The sequence below is a fragment of the Condylura cristata genome, unplaced genomic scaffold (assembly GCF_000260355.1).
Source record: "Condylura cristata isolate star-nosed mole 26May11 unplaced genomic scaffold, ConCri1.0 scaffold00020, whole genome shotgun sequence".
NCBI lineage: Eukaryota > Metazoa > Chordata > Mammalia > Eulipotyphla > Talpidae > Condylura > Condylura cristata.
The window spans coordinates 37,989,332-38,013,798 of record NW_004567121.1 but is presented as its reverse complement, the minus strand read 5'-3'; the positions used below and the strand labels follow the sequence as shown (position 1 = coordinate 38,013,798).

At 63.8% G+C, this 24,467-nt stretch overlaps 1 protein-coding gene across 1 annotated transcript in view; it reads left to right on the top strand.

The window, feature by feature from the left end:
- Positions 1–828: 828 nt before the first annotated feature.
- The window catches only part of ASAP2 (ArfGAP with SH3 domain, ankyrin repeat and PH domain 2), a 28,507-nt gene continuing 4,868 nt past the window's right edge, over positions 829–24,467 (top strand). Inside the window, exons 1-16 of the mRNA XM_012727572.1 lie at positions 829–898; positions 1,336–1,422; positions 2,096–2,104; positions 6,005–6,108; positions 6,204–6,273; positions 11,286–11,373; positions 12,031–12,079; positions 12,158–12,324; positions 13,928–14,061; positions 16,207–16,301; positions 17,200–17,389; positions 18,124–18,209; positions 19,439–19,554; positions 19,830–19,897; positions 20,784–20,897; positions 22,335–22,584. Coding sequence (XP_012583026.1) covers positions 1,372–1,422; positions 2,096–2,104; positions 6,005–6,108; positions 6,204–6,273; positions 11,286–11,373; positions 12,031–12,079; positions 12,158–12,324; positions 13,928–14,061; positions 16,207–16,301; positions 17,200–17,389; positions 18,124–18,209; positions 19,439–19,554; positions 19,830–19,897; positions 20,784–20,897; positions 22,335–22,584 — 1,591 coding nt within the window. The 5' untranslated portion in view covers positions 829–898; positions 1,336–1,371. The remainder of the gene's footprint in view (positions 899–1,335; positions 1,423–2,095; positions 2,105–6,004; positions 6,109–6,203; positions 6,274–11,285; positions 11,374–12,030; positions 12,080–12,157; positions 12,325–13,927; positions 14,062–16,206; positions 16,302–17,199; positions 17,390–18,123; positions 18,210–19,438; positions 19,555–19,829; positions 19,898–20,783; positions 20,898–22,334; positions 22,585–24,467) is intronic.

Here is a 24,467-nt window from a genome sequence, read left to right as displayed (position 1 = left end):
CCTCGCGGCTGTTCTCACGCCGCTAGAACCAGCGCTCTTGGCCGACTCGATGTCAGATGATCCCGCGCGCGAAGGCCCAGCGCGCTTCTGGCGAGCGAGTTGCAGTGAAAGGCAGGGTGCTGGGAGAATATGACCTCTGGCAAAGTAGAGGCCGTGGGGAGCCTCATCACGGGGTGCTGTTTCACCTAGACTGCAGGTACAAGCTGTAGAAATTGCGCCACGGGAGGATTCCTTCGGGGAGCAGGGGCAGGTGCGGCAGGCAGGTGTGTCTGGCTGTACAGAGTGTGGAGCACACGGCGTGGGCCGAAGCCCGCAGTGGCGGCTTTGAGCCGAGCTCCCGGGGCCCTGCCTCCCTCCCTCAGCCTCTGCCACCGCCGGAGCGAGCCCTCCTGGGGCCGCGGGGCCTGTGCTGCCTCAGTGGTGTTTCCCAGATCACTTGCTGTATGTAGATGATGCCCGCTGGTCTGAACGCGACACAAAGCCCCTTTGATACTCCGCCCCGTCCCCACCCAGGCTTCCCCTCCCGCCCCCGCCGGGCGCTGGGCGGCTGTGACGTCACTGGCTTTGTGTTCCCTGCTTTCTCCTCTGCTGGCGCTCTGTCAGGGGAACTCGCCTGTGAGTCCCGCTTGCTTTCTCAGCCTCGGCCTCATGCCTCTGGCTCTCGAGCCCTGTCTCCCGTTACAATCTGAAGATTCCGCTCTCGTTTGTTTAATCCGAGTCAGGAAAAGTGGCAAATGCTTGCGGTCACTTTCAGGAAGTTTTTCTCACACTTGATGGTTGCCTTTCATCAAGCACTATCTGTTTTTTCTTTCCTCCTCGTAGTTTTTTCCAGGATGGCCTGAAAGCCGTGGAAAACCTCAAGCCCTCCATTGAAACGCTCTCCACCGACCTCCACACGGTGAGCGTTTCTCTCCCCTCGCGTTGACGGGGTTTGCGCGGCAGGCGCTGGGCCTCGGTCGGGCCTGTCTCGTGTTTGCTGCTCCGCACAGCCTGAGGGGCTCGGCCGTCCTCTGCCTGGAGGGAGAGTCAGGCAGTGAGAGGTGTTTCTTCCATTGCCACGCACCGCCCTGGCCACCCGGCACCCCCCGTCCTCTCCCTCTGCTCCTTCTGGACGAGTGGAATGACGTTGGCTTATAAGGTGATGGAAGGTGGCGCGCGCACAGACTGCTAAAGCCACGTCTGTGCATTCTACAAGCGAACGAGCAGATAACACCCTCTTAGCCGGCAGACAGTGGTGGTTATTGGGCGTGGGGGGAGGAAGGAGGTGGGTGAGTGGGCGACGGGGGGCGCTGATGTGGTGGAGGCTGGAAACACAACGTTGTTTTGTTTCTACAGATCAAACAGGCCCAGGATGAAGAGAGAAAGCAGCTGATGCAGCTTCGAGATATTCTCAAGTCAGCGCTGCAGGTGGAGCAGAAAGAGGTGAGAAGATCTCATTTTGGCGCGCTGCTCAGAGGCTGGGACGAGGGTGTGACATGCGCCCCAGGGAATCACACCTCGGTCTCAGGCCGCGTTGATGTGTGAGGACGTCCTGGTCCTTGGTCCTTCCGTTTCCCGCGACGCCTTCCCGGGGCGCTTAGTCCCGGCGGCTTCCTCTGGGCGTGGCCGTGGGAGCCTGGCAGCTGTTTTGTGCTGTTGCGGGCGCGGTACAGCTCAGAGTGGGCCTGGCCTGCCTCTCCTGCCCCCATGGGTGCTGTGATTCTGAGCGTGGAGCCGGCCCTGCCCCACCGGCCCCGAGCCTGCTCTCTGAGGGGCAGGAACCCGAGTCCCTCGGCACCATCTTCACCGGGTACTTCTCTGCACGCGCACACAGCGGCGGCGGCATTTTGCTCTTGGGATAGGTAAAAGAGCAAAACGTTAAGTACGTTGTTAGGGTGACGCTCTGATGGTTTTGCTATAGCGTGGATATGTTATAAGGTGGAATCACATCCTTGCCAATAAAGGGCTGAGTGTAATGCATAGCTCCCAGATTTTAGGTGGATACCTGTTAAACCCAAGTTTGCAGTTGACTGTTTGGTGTACTGGTTAAGTTCCTGGACTTACTATAACGCAATGTTGTTTCTCTCCCAAATGCATTTACCTTTTGTGACCGAAGTCTAGGAGAGTAAGTAATTCACTATTTTAATAAATTACAGAATCATGCATGCTTTCTCCCTGTCTGTAGTCATGGCTAGTAGAAGCTTTCATTCCCAGCTTTCCCCTTTCCATAGCTGAGGGTTTTATGACAGCCTGAAGAATCTGCATGCACAGATATTAGCTATGGGACTTTCCAAGTTTACACTCGATGCCTTTGCTTCTTTGTGAAAATGAAGCCACTGTCCCTTCTGCACCCCCCAGCCCACCTGCACCCCCAGGAGCCCCCACAGCCCCGAGCTCACTCAGGCCCCTTCGAGGAGTTGGAATGTAATTGTCCTTCGAGTCGCTGGCGTGTCTTCGCCTGCAGACACCCCTCAGCTAGTCCTGCAGCCAGCTGTGGACACATCCCCCTCCCCCGCCCCATCCCCTGGCTCTGGCTCCTACCTGCTAGGGTCCTCCTCTCCCCAGAGAGACAGGCTTTTCCTGTCGATCATCTTCCATTTGACGGAAACGGGGGTTCGGGGGAAGGGCTGGCTTCACTCGAGCAAGTGATTCTCAAACCTGCGTGAACAGGCAAGAAGAGTGATTTTTGTCGGGTCACCTTGAGGATGCTGCAGTAATTAGTTTTAAAGCAGGTACGGCTTTTTGTTGAATAGACCATATTCCTCTTACTTGCAACATTTCAGTTTTACACAATAGCTCAGCTTCAGCTCAGCCTGCATTTTTCAGTGGTTCAAGAAATGCCTGGTCTAAAGAACAAAACAGTCATTTCTTCTTCCCTTCTGGCGTCAGGTAAGGCTCTGTTGACAGAGAAATGTCCTTGATCTCATGCGTGGGCCACCAGAATCAGACATCATGGTCGGCCTGGACGCCCTCAGGCTGCTCACGCAGTTTCTCCATGATGTTGTGCAGAGCTGGTTCCTCCCGGACCAGTAGACACATTTCATCGCGGTGCACTCCAGCCTTTATTTTTAGTCTCTCATGGAGATGCACGTAGGTGAGCAGTTTCTCTCTATTTCCCCTTTGCTGCATTTATTTCCAGCAGTGTTTTAAGCTAGTGATCTAAACATCGCGTGCCCTTCTGAGAGGCTGTGAACCAAGCCATCCTCCCCCGGGTGAGCTGAATTCCCTGGTGAGCGGCGAGCCCCCCACACCAGCTGAGCCCTGTGCAGAACCAGGCCCCGTCGCCTCTGGGTTTGCGTGTTCAGGCTCTGTGGTCAGCTTAGTGATGGAACGCAGTGGACTGGTCTGTGGAAGTTTCCCCAGAGCTGTCCCCTCTAAAGTCAGCGCTAGACAGCCCATGTGTATGGGTTGGAGAAGTTCAAAGTCAGTGCTACTGCTGGCGGGAGTGCAAACTAGGACAGCCACTATGGAAAAGTGTGTGGAGGTTCCTCAAGCTGCTACACATGGAGCTTCCCTACGACCCAGCCATCCCACTCCTAGGGATCTACCCAAAGGACACAAAAACACTGATTGAAAGAGACACCTGCACCCCCATGTTTACTGCTGCTTTATTTACAATTGGAAAGACATGGAAGCAGCCCAAATGCCCAAAAGTGGATGACTGGATTAGAAAGATGTACATATACACAGTGGAATATTACTCAGCAGCCAAAAAAAAAATAAACACATGCCTTTTGCAGCAACATGGATGGAGCTGGAGAAGATCATGCTTGGTGACATAAGCCAGAAAGAAAAGGAAAAATACCGGATGGTTTCACTCATAGCAGGAGTATAACGGATCAGGCGAGAAAATAATAATAATAATAGTGGACAGTTATATACCAGAGACAATTTATGGGGATGGAGTGGGGAATGAGATCAAAAACAGTGGGGGGAGGGAAATGCACCGGACTTTGGTGATGGCACAGGGGTGATTTGGGGCTGGGAAGCCCAAGGGGATTGCAACTGAGATGGAAAAATGCACAAAATGATGTAAAAACAAACTCTTATATTATTAAAAAAAAAAAAAAAAGCCAGTGCTAGACATCCCATGTTCGTGGGTTGGAGAACTGAATACTGTCAGCGAGTCCATGTTCCCCCGGCTGGCCCACATCAGTAAAATCCCTGTAAAAATCCCAGCCACCTCTTGCAGAAATGGACAAGCTGACTCTAAAATTCTGATGAAAATGCAAGGGACCCAAAATAGCCAGTCTTAAAAAGAAGAAGAAAGCTCAAAGTCTAACTCATACTTCCTGATTTCAAACCTTAATCAGAAAGTATGGTAATATAACTCCTGTAGACTGACTAGGTAGTATTTGAAGTGCTTAAAATACATGTTTAAATACGTGCTTAAAATTTTTCATAAACATGAAGACACTGTAGAACCTGCACAAGGGCAGATACTTAAGTCAGTCAGCGGAGTTGAGTGGGGAGCCCAGGATGGGCCCCACGTGCCTAGTCGCTGGTTCCCACGAGGATGCTGAGGTCCCCCACTGAGGAAAGACCATACATCTCGGCAAAGAGTGTCGAGACGCTTGGGAGTCGCAGCAGGCGAGAGGATGGGTCTGGACCCTGCCGCACACCCCGTCAAGAGAGAAACTCAAAATGGGCCAGTACCTCAGCACGAGGCTGGACTATGACGCTCTTGGATGGCACAGACGTGAGTCTCCGCCGCCTTCCGTTAGGCAGTGACTTCTGGTGGGTGACATCTGAAAATACACACTGTGGAGCAGACAAACATGATTTGTGTTTTTCAACCTTTAAACCGTCGTGAATCCAGCACCTTGTGTGGTTTGGGTCTTCATCCTGCCTGTCCCACCTCTTGACCCACTTTTATGTTGGCTGCATAATCTGGCCTGTTCCCTGGGCACGGGCCAGCTTCCCCAGCTCTCTGGCCTCTCACGCCGGCCCCAGCGGCCTCCTGCTCTCTCAGCCTGCCCTCCCCGCCTCGGGCCGCCCTCCGTGGGGCCCACTTCTCAGCGGCCATTTCTGGGCCTTAGCTTTGCCACCTGGGTCTTGCCTGCTCCCCCCAAGCATCTCTTGGCTGCTTGGCGGCAGAGATGAGTTCGGCCTTGCCTCGGGACACCCTCTAATGAGGGGGAGACGGCACCCCTCCTCTCCTCCCCTGGGCGTGATGGGCCTCCATCTGTGCAAGGCCCTTGCCACTGTTTCGGTTCCTCTGATGAATACGCTGACTGGGGCTCTCCGCAGCAGTCGGGGGCTCCACAGGCTGACCTAGGAAACCGCTCATGCTTGGCTCCCTGGTGGCCGTGACGGCTGCAGAATTTCCAGCGCCGGCCCTGCCAGTCCTCTGCCTCAGGCTCAGCTCCCGGGGCACCTTCAGGTGCCGGTGGAGCCTCTGCTGTCTGCCGCACACTCGGCCCGGTGGTCCCGCGCCTCCTGCAAGTTCACAGCTGGTGTTACCGGGCGGCAGCCTCGGCCAGAGTCCGGCGACAAAGCCGCCCAGAGACTGCGCTCCCGTGGCCACTGCCGGACGCAGTTGGGGGCAGTCCCTCTGCTGGAATTGGGGGCGTCCATTGGGATCGGTCAGTGCCTGTTAGGGCTCCATGTCCCCACGATGGCCCTGCTCAGATATTTCTGACCCTGCTGGGCATCATGCTCCTGTTGTCTAGGGAAGAGCCAAGACAGGGAACCTAAGTGTGGCCAGTGTCGCAGTGCGAGGCAGGCCGCGCCCGGGTTTCTCGCGCTGAGTCCAGCCTTTGCCTGTGTGCTGCGGCGCCAGGCTCCCTGGGCTTGTTTTGCCACACGGGCCCCTGGCTGCCGTAGGAGACTCGCGACGCTGGCCTGGCAGCGCCGGGTCCTGGCCGGGGGTGTCCCCCAGCGCCCGGCGGTGATTTATGCCCGTGTTTGGTGTGATGAGCGGGGACGCCGAAGCATGTGAAGGCCGTCGTTTTCTGCTGCTTTGTCTTTCCTTTCCATTGGCGTCTGGACCGGACTGAACCCAACTTCTGCAACACTTTTGCAGGATTCACAGATCCGCCAGAGTGCGGCCTACAGCTTGCATCAGCCTCAGGGAAACAAGGAGCACGGAACTGAGCGCAGCGGGAACCTCTACAAGAAGAGCGACGGGTGTGTGGGCGACGTGGGTGTGGGTGGGCGGCAGGGGTGGCCCCTTCTCACCCGGGCGCACAGACCGTCTAACCACCTTCCCATTTATCTGTAAGGATCCGTAAAGTGTGGCAGAAAAGGAAATGTTCCGTGAAGAACGGCTTTCTGACCATATCCCATGGCACGGTGAGTGTCTCGCGCCCCCCTGGGGCCCCCGAGTCGCGGGCTGGGGAGAGAACTCTGCATGGTGGGGCATCGTGGTGGTCTTCGTGGGTGAGGACCTAGTGGGTGCGATTCCCAGACTCCTCTGCTGAAGAGAGTTCAGCTGGGCCCTCCTTGGTCTGGGCCCTGCCGACCGTCCGCCTCTAGCCGGGGTGGGCCGTTGTCTTCCTCTGCCCGACAGGTGGGAGCGCCCGAAGACCTGGGGCACCCCTGGGACCTGTCACTTCCCGAAACAAAATCAGCAGGCAGGCCCCTTGCCAGCTCTGTCTGAAAGCCCAGCCTCAAGTTTGGGAAGCCTCCACTCCTCCAAGGTTTATGTGCCCGGCTTCTGAGCTCCAGAAGCCAAGGGAGAGATTGCCACGCCCAGCACTGAGTTCTAGAAACCTCACTCACGCGCCAGCCCTGATCTGCCCCATCTCTGGGCGACGGGCCCCACGCTGGGCGTCAGTTGGCTTTCTGGGCTCAGGGAGTCGGGCGGGTTCCAGACACAGCCCTGCGGCCCGGTGCCTCCAGCTCACCGGGGTGGCGGGCCTGGTGGGAGCCACGCCGCTGGCGGCGTCTCTGGGGCTTGGCCGGGTCTCTGCCGGGAGTGCGCTGGCGCTGGCTGGCGTTTCTGTTCTGGCAGAGGAGACCTGTCCCGATTGTGACACTGGGGACCTTGGCGCCCCCAGCCCCCCGCAGGCCCCTGAGAAAGGCGGTGCCTGGCTAGCACCCTGGAGAAAGGCCCAGGCTCACCGAGGGCCGCAGAGAATCAGCCCTGTGCGTGCACAGTGAAGAAGCAGTAACCCAGGCGGGTCCCACGGGCTCTGCCCTGTGGCGGTCCCCGCTGCGGGAGCGGAGCGAGAGTAGGACGCGATGCCACGTGCGGTCTGTGCGGCTCTGGGGCCGCGACCAGAGTCCTAGGCGCTGACTGGGGCCTGGCCTGTGCAGTGAGGTCTCTTCTCCTTTCCGAGATTCAGCTCTCCGCCTCGCTGCTGGTCCTGCCCTGCTGGCGGCTCTCACCTATGGGGTGTCTCTTCCATCCTTCGCCATGCGTGTGTGGGCTGGGCGCTGCAGGCCGCGGGGGCATGTGTGGGTTGGGTTGCCTCCTCTTTCAGAGTGGCAAGGGGAGAGCCCGTAGGACAGGTTTTTCCAAAAGGCCGTGGGAAGCTACATGACAGTGGTGGCGGTTCCAGAAAGATCTACAGCCTCTTTCACCCTCCATCCACCTCTTTTCGCGTTGTCTTCCGGAGGAAGCTGGCCCAGTGGCTCCTGCCCACACACTGGGCAAAGCCGGTGGTGATGTGTTAGGGCCGCGTTTCTCTGAAGGGGACCCGGGAGCTGGCCAGAACTGGGCCTGCCTCGAGAACAGAGACCCCACCCGGCCGGTGCTTTTCTTCCCCTGTGTGTTCACTTGTCTGCTTCCAAATTCAAAACGAGCGCACACTTGTCCTGCATCAACACAGCGAAGCGGTAAATGTCGTATTTTAAAAGCGGAAAAGTAAATAAGTAAGACAAAGCTCCCGGCGGCTGCCCGGCCCGGCGCCCATGCACTGTGGTCTGTGGTCTGCGGCCAGATGCTGTCCACGTGTCGGCGGCTTTCTCTCGGGCCTGCCGCCTCCTGCCCGGCAGTTTGTCTGATAAGACCCAGTTTCAGTCCCTGCTGGTCCGGAGCTCCGAAGTCCTGGTGTGTCAGCTTTCCGCTGGGCCCAGGGCCTAGCTCGGGCCAGGGTAGTTCTCCCTCCGTGGGGGAAGCAGAACAGGCTTTGCTGAGCGCGCGCGTCGCCCCCTGGCTTCCAGGGCTGGGCCTCCCGGCCTGGGCCGCCGCACAGCCATAGGCAGCTCCGCGGGGGGCTGGCGGCTCGGCCTCACATGGCTGGCACGTTGCCGGTGCTCGGTGTGGGAGGGACCTCCCCAGGGACGCTGGACGCGGCCTCCTGCTCCAGCACCTGGCCTGGAGCTCTAGGAGTGGCCAGAGCCCGCACCCCATCCGGGGCAGTGGGGTGCGGTCCCTTGGCTTGCGGGAAGGTCATGGGCAGTGTGCCCTGAGACGCGCCTCTCCTCGCCTTTCCTGGGCGTCTGCATGCGCTGGAAGGCACAGCCTCGCTGCACGCCTGCGTGCGCTCACTCTTGCCGCACACGGGCACGCGTGCCAGTGCTACTCCTTGGGCAGCCGCCGCTTGTCCCCCGTGCCGTGAGTCAACTGCCCTGGGGGCCCGCGGTCCCTTGGCTGGTGCGGCTTTGATTGGCGCCCACGCGCTTCCTGCTCGGCCGGCACCCGCGGGAGCCTCACTCTGCGTCTGGCTGGGAAGCGGCATGCCAGGGACGTGGCCGGCGAGCCGGGCGTCTGCGGGAGCTGGCCCCCAGCCGCGTCGGGCTGAGCCAGGGCGACACGGGCGTCGGCGCTGTTCCTTCCAGAAAGCTGGCCATTGGGAAGTGGGCTGTGGTGTCGGACACCCGTGGGGGGCGTGGAACGCGGGTTGAATCTGGGGGCCCACGCGGGTGTTCCCCACAAGCCAAGGCCAGTTGTGTTCCCTGGCCCTGCAGAGAAGCGTCCTGGGGACGGAGGAACGAATCAGGTGCCCTCTGCCGAGTCACAGCCGGCCGCGCTGCCGAGACCGTATCAAGCCGGAAGAAATGTCCACTGGTTTTCCACAATCTGAAACTGTTTTAATCCTCAATCGGGCAGAAAGAAGAATGTCCATTTCCTTTCTAAGGGTCTGAATATTGGGGCGGGGGGAGACATGGAGGAGTGGGAGCATCACGGCGACCCCGCCTTGCAGGCAGGCCCTGACCCCTGGGTCTCGCCCCTGCACGCTGACCCAGGGCTCCGCGAACCCGGCGCCGCGCCCACACCTGTCCCTGGCTGAATTCAAGGATGACGCGCTTGTTTCTCAAGTGCAGCAGAGAGGAAATTCAGTGGATGGGGTCTTTTCAATCGGAAGTTTTCCTCCCAGAAATGTTTCCTACAGCTCTGATGTCAGCTAACATTTAATCAGGCTGAACAAGTAGCAAACAGTGGTGAACGCGAGACTTAAAACAGCTGATGCCGGTTGTGGTGGCCGGTTCTGTGCTTACGGACATTCTTACTTTTTAAGATGGAGCCACGTTTGTCCCTTGTGATTTTGACTTAAGATAATTGACACTGGTCATTGTCTCCTGTTTTGAGGGTGACGTTCATACCCTGCGAAGTAAGAAAAGTCTTTGATGTGAGAAGAATCACTTCCCCTGTAGCGAAGGGGAATTGAAAGAGCAAAAGTTAGAGGAGAAAGGTCAGAGGGGATTCTTCGCTGCCCTGAGAGAGACTTGAAGGTGAAGCCACGGTCGCTTTGCCCTGTGGGGGCGGGGGGCGTCTGTCCGTCGGCTGCAGGCCAGTATCCGCCTCCAGAACTGGAGGGGCCCCGCGCACAAGCCAGGAGCAGGTGTAAGCAGAAACACTGCGGACTCTTGCTTTGTGAGGACCTGGATGGAACTGCAGGTGATGCAAATGAAACAAGCAGGAGGGCAAAAGGGACGCTCTCCCTTCTGTGTACAACATGAAGAAACAACTCAGGCACAGACAGCACTTCGCGGAGCAAGCCCTGCAAACCGACTGCAGAGTGGGGCGACTCCAGGCGGCGTGGGGGTGGGGGCAAAGCGCGGAGGCCACTGGTCTGTGGGAAGAGCTGGGGGTGTGGACACGCTGTGCCGAGTCAGAACCGCGCCGCGTGGGAGACTGCTACTCTCTGAAAACACAGACTGGCCCGGCATCGCCCCTGCACACCCGTTCACAGAATAATCCTAGCTGTATGCTTGCTGTCTGGCTGGGCATAGCTGAGTGAGTGCAGCGACGTGCTCATTCAGCGCCGCCTTCTCGTCCGTGAACTGTCTCTTTACCAAAGAGCGCCAGGCCGCTCACTGCCCCGGGCCTGAGCAGTCTGGGGGTAGAGCAGGATGTCGCGGGAGGTGGCGGAAAGACAGCCCTAGGGCCGGCACCTGCCGAGGCGTGCGGTGCGCCGTGACAGGTGCGCAGGGTGCTTGGTGTGGCGGTTCCGGACGCGCGGGTCGTCCCGTCGGTAAAGGTTGGGCGGATGACGCTTATGCTTGGAACGTCACGTCTGCACACGGCGGTGGGGTGTGAGTCCCCGACCTGGCCGCTGACGCTCGGGGCCTCTCGGTTTCAGTGGCGGCCACGGCCTGGGAGCATCTGGACAGCGCTGCCTGCCCAGGCCCCGCTGAGCCAGACTGCCCAGCCAGGCTGTTCACAGCCAGGTGGCTCACCGCAGGCGCGGGCGTGTTGCGAGGGAGACACGCTCCCCGGCCTGACCGGGGCACCGCGTGGAGGGTGTGGAGGTTCTCCCAAGAGGGCGCTGTGCGGATCTAGGTTAGCCCACATCCAAGCTCTTGCAGGTTCCCGGCCGTGGGAGGGGGTGGGGGGGTGGGGGCAAGGGCGACTGAAGCCAAGAAGTGTTTGTTTCCCTTTTCTCCAGGAGCTGGGCAGATGAGAAGATAAGCCCATGCGTGGCGGGGGGCTTCTCCCAGGCATCTTGCCATTCAGAATTTGTTTCCCCAAAAAGAATCTTATCCTCTGCCCTTTGCTTTTTTGGACTGATTGTGTAGCTTGGGAAATGGTGATAAAATAAGCCACTTTTGACATATCTCTGACAACAGTGTGGTGTGATCGCTGGTTGGCGTGGGAGGTGCACGTGCGAACGGGTAGATTGTGCTGAAACCTGAGACACAGATGGTTGGCGCTCAGGATGATGACTGGTGTGTGTCATCAGTTCAGGAAGGAGAGAAAATGATGCCGGCCATTTTTGCTCTGCGAGATGACTGCCCCAGGAGGGCTTGGGCTGTTCCTTCCTCCGGCAGAGCCGAGGTCCGGGCTGTGCGTCCCGCGAGCTGTCTGCTGTCTGCTCCCCAAGGGCTCCCTGCAGGCTGGGCCGACTGCCGATGCCGCTGGAGGAGGGCGTCTGCCTCGCTGCCTTCCCACTGTCCACCTCTCTGTTTCCAAACAGGCTAACCGGCCTCCTGCAAAGCTCAACCTGTTAACCTGCCAGGTGAAGACTAACCCAGAGGAGAAAAAGTGTTTTGACCTGATTTCACGTAAGTTTCTTCCTTGGCTCCTGGACCACAGCAGATGGCTGTCTTCTCGGCACCGTTTTAGATACTGTGAACAGCTGGTTTTCAGAGAAACGCGCTTGACTTCTAGCTGTTTCCTCATCCCCCACATGCCCCCTGCCACACACCTCATGCGCTCACACACACACTGCCATTGTGCAGCTTGGTGAGAAACACCAGGCCGAGTGCTGGGCTCGTGGGGCCTTGAAGTCTGGCCTCTGGCGGTTCATCTCGCCTGTCACAGAACTCATCTTTCTGGTCCCTGTGCGTTTCTGGCCGGTGGTGTACACGGCAGAATGACCACAGAACAGAGCAGCTGCTGGTGTTTTCCTGAGAAGGCCAGAAACATCCCGGGGCCCCACTTTAGAAAGGCTTTCACTGTCATAGGGGGCCAAGTCTGAAGCAAGTTTGGAAGCATCCTGATGGTTCCAGCGTGTGGGGGCTGCTTGTCCTCACTCTGAAGGGAGAACGGGCAGGTTCTTTAATTCGCATCACAAAACCACAAAGACCAGCACTGGCGAGCGCAGGTGGTGTGCAGGCAGCTCTCTGTTCGGCAGAGTGGACACTGGCCCCAGCCAGTGCCTTTGGGACTTGTGTCTGGGCGACAGTCGGCTCAGAGCTGATGGCTCCTCTTGCCTGCAGATGACAGGACATACCACTTTCAGGCCGAAGACGAGCAGGAATGTCAGATGTAAGTCCGTGGGGCGGGGCGGGCAGGCGGGCTGGGGGCGGGCACAGCATGGGCTAACCCAGTCCTGTGGTTTTCCAGCTGGATGTCTGTGCTGCAGAACAGCAAAGAGGAAGCTTTGAACAATGCATTTAAGGGCGACGACAACACTGGAGAAAACAACATCGTCCAGGAGCTGACCAAGGAGATCATCTCCGAAGTGCAGCGGATGGCTGGCAACGATGTGTGCTGTGACTGCGGGGCGCCAGGTGACCACCGGCCCCGCAGCGCCTCACACGCGGCCCAGCCTGGCCGCTCTGACCCCACCATGCCAGCTCACAGCTCAGGGGGTGACCCCGGGGAAGGGGGGGGGATGAGACCTGCCCTAGGAGCAGGGCCCGCAGTCTAGACGGTGAAAGGTGTGGATGCTCTTAGAAGTTGAGGCAGAAAGAGCTGGGGCCCGGTGTCGGCCGCCTGGACAGGCTGTGTGTGCCGTGGGTCGACGCCGCAGAGACGGTGCTGGCAGGTGGGCGGCCGGGCGAGCCACTGACCTTGCTGGACACTGGCTTTCCCGCTCTACAAATGCAGGAAGCGGCAGAGACTGTTTTCAGGCTCCTCTGCCCATTGCATTCTGGGAGATGGGAGGTTTGCTCTGGCATTTGAGGGTGGTGCAGGTCCGAACCCGGGGCCACGGGCCAGCCTTCTGGATAGCTGTCCAATGAGAAAGGCGGCACTGGGGTGGCCTCCAGCCTTCGTGTCCCTCTAACCCTGCGCCAGTTTCTCTGACAGCAAACGGGCAGAGCAGACGGGTGAGAAGCGAGGCCGCCATCACGGCGGAGCCTAGACCCGGGCATGAGCTGAGGGATTGTGTCATGGGGCTGGGCCGATGAGAAACCTGACAGGAGATGAGGAGGGGGTGACCTTGCGCATTCGTGCTGTTTCTCAAGAAAGGACAGAGCCGCACGAGGCCTTTCCGGAGGCTGAGGCAGGTTGGGCGAGTGGCTGAGTGGACGGTGGTGGGTCCCCGTCACCACCGGGTGCCAGGAGCACCGCAGACAGGGCTGGCCGGGTCGGGGAAGGGGCGCTGCCGACGCCCGGACATTTTCCTGAACTGCTGACGTCTACAACCAGAACACTTGAAAAGTCACTTCCCGGCCATCTGACTGGCTCAGTGGCCATAATTACATAGCTGCCCTGAGTTTCTCAGGGCAGCCAGCTGCCCCAAAGGGTCGGTTCCTGGCCCCGCCATGCGCCGTCTCCAGCACGTTCGGCGTTCCTGAGCCCTGCTGTGCGCCTGGCTTGCGAGGGGACGCCAAGGGGGCGCACCGAGCCGCAGGCGTGGCGCCGTAGGTTAGGGCCGCAGCGGGCCCTGCGCTTGCCCAGCGCTTGCCCAGCGAGTGAGCACACGCCCGGTGGACACCCGCCGCCTCGGCTGTCGCCCGCTCCAGGCTCTCGCCGGGGCGCAGCTGCCCGGAGCCTGCACCAGCACGCAGCGTGTGCTCCCGGCCGCGTTGTGCCCGTGTGAACGTGTGGCCGTGGCCGGCCTGTGCCGGCTGTGCCAGACGCCCGTCCTCTGGCCGATGACTCCCGCCCCTTGCCGGCACCACGTGGGGATGCGCTTGGCGTGCTCAGGAAGGGCCCGGAAGGCCGTGGCCACTCGGCGCTCTGTGTCCTCCCCGTAGACAATGCCTGTCAGCAGAGGAGAGGGGCGGGCAGCGGGGCGCACAGGTGTGTGTCGTGTGCAAATTGGAGGTGCGTGCGGATCAGCGAGGGTCCCCGTCAAGGGTCGGGAGATGATGCTCTGAACTGCTCGCCCGTGACGACAGGAGGTGCCACCCTGCCTTGGCTCACTGCCGTTCTCCACTCCGGCAGATCCGACCTGGCTGTCGACCAACCTGGGCATTCTGACCTGCATCGAGTGCTCCGGCATCCACCGAGAGCTGGGGGTTCACTACTCCAGGATGCAGTCCCTGACGCTGGATGTTCTAGGGACCTCGGAGCTGCTGGTAACTCCCAGTCCTTCACGTTGGGGCGGGGGCCGAGTTGCTGAAAGCTGAGGTTTGTTTTGGCGGGACAGCCCATTTTGAGGGTGCTAGGGGCCGCCGAGGTGCCAGGGGGTGGGTGATCAGAAGGCGGGGCGGGGCGGGGGGGGCCTCGGCTGCTGGGGGTGTCGGCGCACCTTAGCGCCAAGCTGGATCTGTGAGTCAAGTGAAGTCGGAAAGGAGAGTGAGGACTGGCGGGATTCAGGCATCACGGGGTGGCCCCAGCTAGTCCCCCCAGAACGGGGGCCCGGCCCAGGGTCACAGCCGGTCTGCCAGCACCGCGTCGCCCCTTGCCGGAGCTCTGTGCCGGGTGTCGCCTCTGGGAGGGCGCTGGTCTTGCTGCCTGTGCGCCTCTCTAGCTCGGGGTAGCGGAGCCCCGCGATGCAGGTCAGGGCGGAAGGGTTTTCTGGATTGGACAGGAGTGTCCAGAAGCCCGCACGTGCGTGGTGGCGCTGCGGGCCGCCTGGGGCTCTGGGGACCCTGTGCGGGGCACAGGCAGCATTCAGAGCTCTCTCTGGGAGTCAGTGGCCTCGGATAGAGCATGGAGCACGCTAATTAAGTGGCTATTGGTCACTATCGATTCAAGCGTCAAGAGCCATTGCCTTGACGGAAAATCCATCGTGACGGTCAGCGCCACTCCCGGAGGGCCTCACCCGCTGCGGTCGGCGTCTGAAGTGCCTGAACTTGCGGTGCATTTCCATGGCCTTGCCAGACACCTTTCCGGGGAGACAAGCTGAGACAGCCCCGCAGGTTTCTGGTGACGCAGTTGGTGGCACCCCCTGCCGTGAAGACCGCCCTGGGCGGCCACGACGTGCCCGCGGGCTCCGGGGTGCCGGGGCCGCCTAGCGGGGCCCTGCAGTCTGCCCTCCAGCCGCCAGCTTCTCAGCGAGCCGCCCAGCCACACCTTGGTCCAGCGGCCGTGCGAGGTGGCCCAGGGGAACGGTGACCACTCACTCCGGCCGAAGCCTGGCACCTGCCCCCCCCCCCCAGCCCTTGACCTGGTGTGTTCTCCCCACCTACACGGGAGAGCCGCGGGCCCAGTCACAGAGAGCCAGTCCGGGGGCGGGGTGGCGTCCCTGAGACTCCCGGGTGTCCCCCACCTGAGGGCTCCGAGATGTGAGTGTGAGCCTGTGGGGAGCACGGCTGGCCCTCCTCCCACCCAGCTCCGGGGCCCAGGGCACTGGGCCCGGCTCAGCCTGACAGGTGCAGCGACATTCTGGCGTGAGCGGGTCGGCCCCTCCCAATTTGTATAATGGCCTCCCGGCCTGGGGGGGACCTGGCCCAGCCCCTGTCCACCGGCATCCCCGCGTCCCCTAGACAAAAGTGGGGAGCTTGGGGGCAGGCCTCGGGAGCCCTTGGAAGGGATTGGCCGTCTCCGTCTTGGCAGGAGACAGGTGACTGGTGATCCTGGCCGAGTCTTGCCCCCGTGTCCCAGGGCGCCTGCGTACCCCGCAGGGGCGTAGAGCTTGAAGAAGCAATTTCTTCATGGCTGTGGAGGGCTGGCGGCGGGCTGAGGGCGGAGCCTGCAGGCCGCCTCAGCACCTAGTCTTGCCCCTTTTCTAGATCTCTGTCGCTGGCGGCTGTCAGGAAAGCCAAGGCCGCCGTGGGCGTGCCCCACCGCACAGTGCTGGACTGTGGGGTGCCCCGTGTCCACAGCCTTACTCCTCAGCCACCCAGATAAACTGGAGGTGGGCGTGTGGGCGGCGTCCCCGGGCAGCTGTCGCCTGGGACCGTCACCTCTGAGCTGCTGTGGGTTGTTTCCTGAGGCGGCTGGGCGCCGGGGCAAGGGTGCCCTGGAGCTTGGTACCCCGCACCCCACGTCAGGAGCCGCAGAGTAGGAGCCGGTCGTGGGTCCCCGCCGTGGCCGGAGCCAGGTTTCTGGGGGAGCGAGGGGGTGGAAACACACCGGGCCTGTGTCTGTGTCCCGGACGCAGGCGGGTGCCGGGGGCGCCGCTGCTGACAGCCTCGCTGCGCGCGCCCCTCCGGCGCCTCTGGGCCGTAGAGGCGGCCGCTTGTTGCCTCTGAGCGGCGACGGAGTAACCAGTGCCGCAGGCGCGTGCCGGGCGGCGTTAATAACTGAGCGCCGTGGCGTCCACTCTGTCGTTGCAGCTGGCCAAGAACATCGGGAATGCAGGCTTCAACGAGATCATGGAGAGCTGCCTGCCCGCGGAGGACGCGGTCAAACCCACCCCCGGCAGCGACATGTAAGCGAGCCTGGTTTCTGCCCGTGCTGGGGACGGGGCGTAAGTGGCCCCGGTCACATGGCCTGGTGAGGTGGCCGGCCACCCTCTGCCCACAGAGTGGTCCCTGGTGGCCCCAGCAGACTGAGGCCAGGCCGGAGGACCGGGGGGCGGCCAGCTAGGAGCAGGCTGCTCTAGCAGGGTGGGTGACAAGGGTGACAACTTGCCAAGGATGGCGGAGTCCTCTCGCAGGGACGCCTGGGGCGGGGGGCCAGCAGACCCAGCTGGCCATGGGCCCAGCAGTGGTTTTCTCCTCCTTAGTAAACAGCAGGGCGCTGCTGATCGGGGGAAGAGAGGGGCTTGTCCTTAGGCGGCGGCCCGGGCCTCTGGAAGCAGAGAACCAGGTTTCTGTGGCCAGTGTGCGGGGCGTGTGCTGGGGGGCCGAGCCCGCCCCCGCCGGCCTGCCCCTGCCCGCGGCCTCAGGTCGCAGAGTCCAGTAAAGGCGCTTACGCCGCGGGGGCTCAGGTGTGTCAGGCTCAGGTGGGTACGTGGTGGGCAGGGTGTGAGGTACCTGCAGCTGGCCGCCGCCAAGCACATGGTGTGGCTCCCGGGCGGGGTGGTGGGTGGCCCGGGCAGCGGGCAGGCGGCCCACGGACACCCTTCCCCTCGCCGAGGCTCGAGTCTCGGTGGCCCCGGGAGCCCTCGGCAGGCAGGTGCCCTCTCCCGGTGGTGGGCGGAGCGAGCGCCCCAGTCTGCAGGGTGCTGCGGCCCCCAGGGCCCGCAGAGGTCACCGCCGACTCCACAGCGGAGGGTGTAGGGCCGTGCGGAGGCGGGCGAGGGACACGGAGCGACGCCCCGGGTCGTCCTGCCGAGGGGCGGCGCGGGCGTGGCGTCCTTGCTGAGGGCGCTGGTGCGGGCGCAGGAACGCCAGGAAGGACTACATCACGGCCAAGTACATGGAGAGGCGCTTCGCCAGGAAGAGCCCCGGGGACCGCGCCGCCAAGCTGCTCGGGCTCTGCGAGGCCGTCAGGACGCGGGACGTGCTGGGGCTGCTGCAGGCCTACGCCGACGGCGTGGACCTGACGGCGAAGATCCCCCTGGCCAACGGACACGTGAGAGCGGGCGCGCCGCCGTCGACAAAACGGGAGGCGGGGGGCCGGCGGGCAGCGCGGCGCGGCGGCCGAGGGTCTGCGCCCAGTGTGCGGGGGCCAAAATGGGGCGACGCCGGCCCTGGGAGGGAGCCCCTTGAGGCCAGCACCCGGGAGCGGGGTGCGGTCTCCCCAGCCACCTGGGCTGGGGCAGGGCGGGTCTCCAGGCCAGCCTGGGCACAGTGGACCCGCAGGGTGCCTGCCCGCGGGCGTCCTGTGGGCTGTCCCCTCGGGGCCCTGTGGAACCTCCGGCCCTGGGGCTTGGGGCTGGGCGGGGCGCCCTGGGAGCCTTCCTGTCAGCGTGAGCCACGCTGGGCTGCCCCTGGCCAGGGGGCCGGGCTGGCCGGGCTGGCTGAGCGGGCAGTGCAGCCAGGCGGCTCTGGGGCGCCGTCTCCCCGGCTCCCTTCCCGTCTCTCCCCCACCTGCTGCAGCTGCCTTCAGAGGCCCGCGGGGGGGCAGCGGCCCAGCCGCCTGCAGGGGGGCGAGGAAGGATCTGAAGCCAGTACCCCACCTCGAGCAGCAGAGGGGCCTAGCAGAAACCCCCCAGCTGCTCGCTCGCCTCCGCGCGTCCCCGCGGCAGGGCTGTGCGTGGAGACGACGGTCTCGGGGTGCCCCGGGGAAGATGAAGAGGCTCCTAGAGAGGGCCCAGGCTTGAGTGCTGCCGGGTGCTGGAACGTTTGCCCCGCTCTGGTTTTCAGGAGCCAGACGAGACAGCCCTGCATCTCGCGGTCAGGTCCGTGGACCGCACGTCCCTTCACATCGTTGACTTCTTGGTTCAGAACAGGTAGGTGCCCTAAAGTCAGGGCCAGCCTGGGGGAGCCCCACTGCCTGAGGGGGCAAGCGGGCGCCATTGCTTCAGGGAGCGGCCAGGCTGGCTACTTCCTGGGCCTGAAGTCGCATTGTAGGCCCAGGATGATGTCGGGTATAGCCCTCCACACGCCCTGGAGTGGGACAGAGACCCTGGTGGACACACAGGGTCCAGCTCTCCTGGCCAGGCCTCAGGGAGACCCCAGGCCACGCACCTGCTGCATTGCGAGCTCTAGGGAGCAGGCTGTCTGGGGTCCCGTGACGCCCAGATGGGGACAGGAAGGGGCCGCTCGCGCAGCCGAGGCTGAGCCGGGGCTCGCGTGTGGACTCGCCTGCTGGAGAAGCTGCCTCCGACGGGCTGCGGCGGCCGCTGCCCTCTCGCTGCGCTGCTTTGCCGCTGGCGGCGGAGGCCGGGCTTGCAGGCCTGTCCAGAAGCGGGACTCCTGACCCCGCGGGGTGGTGTGCACAGGGGAGGGCGCTGAAGTTGCCTGCGTGGAATGGAAGCTGCCGCCAAGCTCTAGCCGGGTGGGGCTGCTGCCCGCGGCCAGTGCTGCGTCCCCTGTGGGTGCGCGGCATCGTTAGGGTCGCCTGGCTGGCCTGACGTGGGAGAACCGATCCCTCCTGCCCTCCTGCCCTCCCCCACCTCACCTCCGTGCGTGAGCGCTTCTGATGAGGGACCCTGATGGGGACCCCCAGGCCCGGGCTGTCCTGAACCCCCGCTCTGGCCGCACCCGGCCTCCCGTTGCCCGGCCCAGGCCCGCACTCTGTCAGCCGCCTTCGGGCCCGTCCCGGAGGGGCTGGGCCGGCCAGTGCGGCTCCGCTAGCCCTTCTCGCCGCCCGGACGTCTGGCCGTCTCCCTGGCCCCTGCGGTCCCGCGGGAGCCGCCACGTGGGAAGTGCTGTGGCTTCTCAGAGTCGTCGTGACCGATGGGTCGTTTCTCAAAACGTTTCCAGGCTCCGGCTGGTGGAAAGATGGTTTCTGATGTTATACTCAGATCAGGAATCTCACGGGGAAGCAAAGGAACCCTCCTCCCACGCCCTTAGCCTGGTTTTCGGGGCAGTCCAGGGAGGGCCGTCTCCGAGGAGCCCGCAGACGCTGGCCCCGGGGAGGGCTTCCTCCTGAGGGAGGGTCAGCGCACAGGGGGCCCCGCCGTGCCCTGCCCGGCGCCCGGCCCTGACCACGGCTCCTGTCCGCCGCGCCCGCCAGCGGGAACCTCGACAAGCAGACCGGGAAGGGCAGCACGGCCCTGCACTACTGCTGCCTGACCGCCAACGCCGAGTGCCTGAAGCTGCTGCTGCGAGGCAAGGCGGCCATTGAGATCGGTGAGCGCCCACTCCGCACCCGCCCCAGCTCCCCTGCGAGCAGGCCCCACGCGCTTTGGAACCACTGTTGCGTGAAGGGCAAGGGCGGGCCGGGGCAGAAGGCCGGTGTGGCAGAACCGGCCCAGAGCGAGGCGGGCCGTGACCGCCAGCCGGGTGCGGGGTCCCCCGTCGTCACGCCCTCCTAGCCCTGCCGACTGGGGACCCTGACCGGGGGGTCACGCGCAGCCTCGCTGGCCTGGGCTGCCGTAACGCCCCCCCCGCCCCCGCGCCCGCAGCCAACGAGGCGGGTGAGACGCCGCTGGACATCGCCAGGCGCCTGCGACACGAGCACTGCGAGGAGCTGGTGAGTGGCCGCGCGGCCCCTCGCGGGGCTCCTGGGGCCGGGACGCAGGCGGCTGCTCGCGCCGGTGGGCTCGCCGGAGCGGCGGCCTCAGCGCAGGTCTCGGGCGTCTCCGGGCCGTCGGCTTAGCTCCAGGCCACAGCTCCCAAAACTGGCCTCTGGCGTTCCCAGCCCCGAGTCATCCCGGCCGTCTGTGCCAGCTTCTCCTGGACTGGAAGAGCCGCCGGTGCGCCGTGCACAGGCAGACCTGGGCTTCCCTGGGGAGCCCGGCAGCACTGTCCACTCTGCCCACGGCGGTACCTGGGCTCTGAGAACTGTTGTTGGGCTTGAAAGCAGCGGGCGCTCAGTGGAGCCAGAGCGGTGCGCCCGAGGCGATGCGCGGGGGTTGGGGGGGGGGGGCGCGGCCCCCGACAGCCCCGTCCTTGGTCACTCTCAGCGCTGCCTCAGGACACGGTTTCTCCTGGTTTCCCCATTTCACAGATGAGGGAATGGCACAGGAAGGCTAAGTGACTTGCCCAAAGCCGCACCGCCCAGCCTCTCGGCCTCTGTGGGTCTGGGAGAGGCCGAGTGTCCCAGACACGTGCATGCAGCGTGAAGTTGCGTCCACCTGCCTCTGGGCGGGCGCGGACCTCGGGGTGTGGGGGCTGGGTTGGCGCAGTAAGGTTTATTCTTCCCAGGCGCTCCCGGGACAGCTGCTGGCAGTGCGGGCCGGCTGTCACCCAGGTCTCAGCTGCCACTTGCAGTTTGCAAGTGGCCCGAGCTCTGGGGGCCCACGGGCTGGGCCAGGGCGGCGTCTCTGGGTCAGCCGGCCGTGGCGGGCGAGTGCGAGCCCTCCGCCGCCTGGCCCGCGGAGCCCTGACAGCAGCCCTGACCAGCTCGTCCCCCTCAGCTGACCCAAGCCCTGTCCGGGAGGTTCAATTCCCACGTCCACGTTGAATACGAGTGGCGGCTCCTCCACGAGGACCTGGATGAAAGCGACGACGACATGGACGAGAAGCTGCAGGTGTGTGCGGTCGGGGCTCGCGGGCCCGGGGGCGCCGGTGCCTGCTCACCGCTGCCGCGTCTGCGCTCTGCACCCCGGAGTAACGGTGTTTCCCGCGTGCCCCTTCGCCCTGGAGGAAATATGGGGGAGGCCCCGAGTCTCGTGGGAGTAGCAGGAGCTCACGTGGGCATGTGGGCAGGAGCCAGAAGGCCGCTCGCCGTGAGGCGCACCTGCTCACCTAAGCTGAAGCCAAGTGACCCGGGAGCGCACTGCCGCCCTCACCTGAGGGGGCGCCGAGGGCTCCAGGAGAGGTGGGCGTGGCCACAGTGCGGCCATGTCTGGTCAGCCCGGCCCAGAGAGGGCTCTTGTCTTCCCCCAAGGCCCCTCTCCTACCCCTGCCCTGCGCGTGGGGAGGGGCCTGGCCGGCTGCCCCTTCACGCGACTCAGCGCCTCGGCTCAGTTCTCCAGGCCCACCCTGCTGGCCACTGTGACATTAGTGGGGATGCCGAGGACCTCCCCCATCGTCACAGAAGGACTCGGGGTCCTCGCCTGTGTGGTTTCCCACGTCCGTGCAGGGGCTCTCACCTGTCAGTGCCTTGTTAGTGGAGCGAACACCGGTGTCTCGTGCCGTAGAGCCCAGAATAAATTTCCTTGCCGAGTCTAGCTATGAAACGGTGTCAGGCAAACGCTGACCAGGTTCTTACTCACCCAAAAAGGGGAGACCTGAAGCCCTGCCCCAGGGGCGCCCGTTTACCCAGCGCCAGCTGCACCCTGCCCTCAGCCTCAGCTCCGCAGGGGGCCAGAGCCTGGGGGGCAGCAGGCAGGTGGGCGCGGCTGGGCCACTGCCATCAGGACGCCACTTGACCCCCGAGGTCAGTGACCGAGTCCTGGGCCACGCACGCCACCTGCAGGCAGCGGGAGAGGCTGCAGCCTCCAGGCGGGTCCCTTGTTTCAGGCTGTGGCCTGAAGTGCCACTGTCTGTGGCAGCCCTCGATGACGTGTAAAGGCGGGCGCGGCCGTGTGCCAGTAAAACCTTACTCGTGCCAGTGGGCGGAGGCCCTGGGCCTGGCTTGCTCGCCCCCAGGTGGGGGAATTCCAGGGCTACCAGTTTGCATAGGAAGGAAACGGCCCTCTTCCGGACTGACCGGCGGGGCGTGGGGGTGCAGAGGGCCTCCTGTTCTGTAGTCTGAGGACCACATTCATGAAGGGCAGTGAGCTGGCCCGAGACCCTGGCTAGGCAGGACGAGGTCACTTCCATTTGAAGCCTTCGCGGAGTAGACACTGTACCTCGGAAACCGAGGCCTTCTCGGCGTGCGTTTCCATAAGTTGTGTGAGAAAAGTGAGTGGCCGACTGGAGAGCCGCACGCCCAGCCCAGGAGGCAGCAGTGCCCCGCGGCCTCCCCAGAGGTCACGTCCCGCTGGTCAGCGCATCTCACGCTCTGCCTGTCCCCTCCGCAGCCAAGCCCCAGCCGGCGAGAAGACCGGCCTGTCAGCTTCTACCAGCTGGGGGCCAACCAGCCGTCGTCCAGTGTGGCGTCCCTGGCCAGAGACACCGCCGGCCTGGCCAAGGACAAGCAGAGGAGCTTCGCGCCCAGCCTGCTGCAGAACGAGACGTACGGGGCCACCCTGAGCGGCAGCTCCCCGCCCGGCCAGCCCGCGGCCCCAGGCGCCGGCGCCCCCCCGCTGCCCCCGCGGAACGTTGCCAAAGGTACTGACCTGCTGGGGCCAGCAGCGTGGAGGCGGCTGCTTTCTGCCGCACAGGCGTGTGTGGCTAGACGCCAGGTTGGGGTGCTGGTTGCCACCTGGGGTCTAGCTCCCTGGTTCTCATCCTAGAGGGGTCCGCCAAGTGCCGCGTGTTGGCGGTGTGCTGACTCGGCTCGGGTTTGGGGCGCAGGGACCCCGGCAGGCCCGGGCCGGAGTGGCCCTGGACGCTGGTCCGTACACTCTCGCCTTCTCTGCTTCCTCCAGCCCCTAGACGTGGCGTGGGGCAGCCCCTGCGTTACCAGAATGGCACCGAGGCCTGACAGTCTCGTCTCGTGCCCCTGGCCACTGTGCCCCTCAGGCGGGTCCCACGGCGCCACCAGCGGGCGTCCGGGGCAGGAGGGACAGCGGCCCCCAAGGGACAGGGATTGGGGCGCTCTGGGCGGCTGGCACCACCCAGGTGAGCCCAGTTGTGTTTGTGGCGGAGCTGCTGTCTGGGAGGGGGTGCAGGTCACCCCAGGACAGTGCGCCCTCGAGACCCCCCCCGCTCTGCCTGCCACTCGGGGTCATCTGGCCCCTGTATCCTACCTCCCGAGCACACCCGCTGAGCGGAGGGGAGGCAGACGCCAGGACCCTGAGCCCTCCGGGCGGCACCCACACTTGGGCCCTATGGGGCGCCCGAGCGAGGATGGAGGCTCGAGATCAAGTCCCGCAGCCCCCTCCTGTCCCCGGCGGGGCTTGGGCAGGGAGGCCAGCAGGTCAGCTGGCCCTGCTCAGGCGTCTCCCACCTCCCCAGCGCCCCTAGACTGTGTGCAGGTGTTGATTCTGTGAGGCTGAGTACAAATGCCTTGGTCATCTCCGCCCCACGGGGCCTCTGGCTGTGTGTGTGAAGAAAGAGTCTCTCTTGCTAGCGGAAAGGACCGAAAAGCTCATTCTCCCAGTGGTTTCAGAGGTTCGGGGTGCGGAGCCCCGACTTCCCGCTTCTTCGTGCCCTTCTCTGTGGAGCTCCCTCTCCCCCTGTGGCGGGTGGGTGGCTACGTCTCCCTGCAGGCCCTGTGCGGCCCCAGGTCTCGGTTCGGTCCACAGCAGTGGGAGATGCTGCAGCTGTTGCCAGACCAGGCCAGGCCTTGTCCACTGCAGACATGGAGGGCAGCCCAGGCCCAGGGCCAGGGGCGGTGGTGGGCCCCACGCTGGTCTCCCCCCAAGTGCTTCCCGCCGGGGCCTGTTCCGTCCTGGACACGGTGCCCTGAGGCCTGGACTTGAGGCCCCGAGCTCGAGGTCTGGCGGCCTCTGAAGGCGGCCGTGACCAGGCCGTGTCCTCCCCGCCTGCCTCCTGAGGCCCCAGGGGCCAGGACTGGGTTGGCAGGGAGGGAGCAGGGTCTGCCCTGCCCTTCTCCCGCGCGGGGGGAGGGTGGGGGAGGGCGCAGGGCAGGCAGCAGACCGCGGGCTCAGTGCCCTTCCTCCCGCTGGCGCTCAGGGCAGAAGCGCGTGACTTCGCAGCGAGGACGAGGCGCGACGCCCCTCGCCCTGTGCCGGCCGCGTCTTTCTCCTTACGGGGCTCCGGAGCCCGAGCGCCCCCAAGGGTCGTGTTGGCCCCTTGGCGGGGCGAGCGCCAGTAACGCCGTCTCTGTTTCTGTCTCTGCTCTGCGCGTGTGCGGCGTGCGCAGCTCAGCCCGCCTGCTCAGCTAGCGCCGTGTGGAGGACAAACTCTGTGAGTGTGGACGGCGTAAGCCGGCAGCGGTCTTCGTCAGATCCGCCCGCTGTCCACCCACCGCTGCCCTCGCTTCGCCTGGCATCTACCAGTACGTTCTTCCTTTTTCCTTCTCGCCCGCGGGCTCTGTCGCCGTGGCCGGCTGGGTGCTGACTGTCGGCAGCCGACTGGGGGCGCCG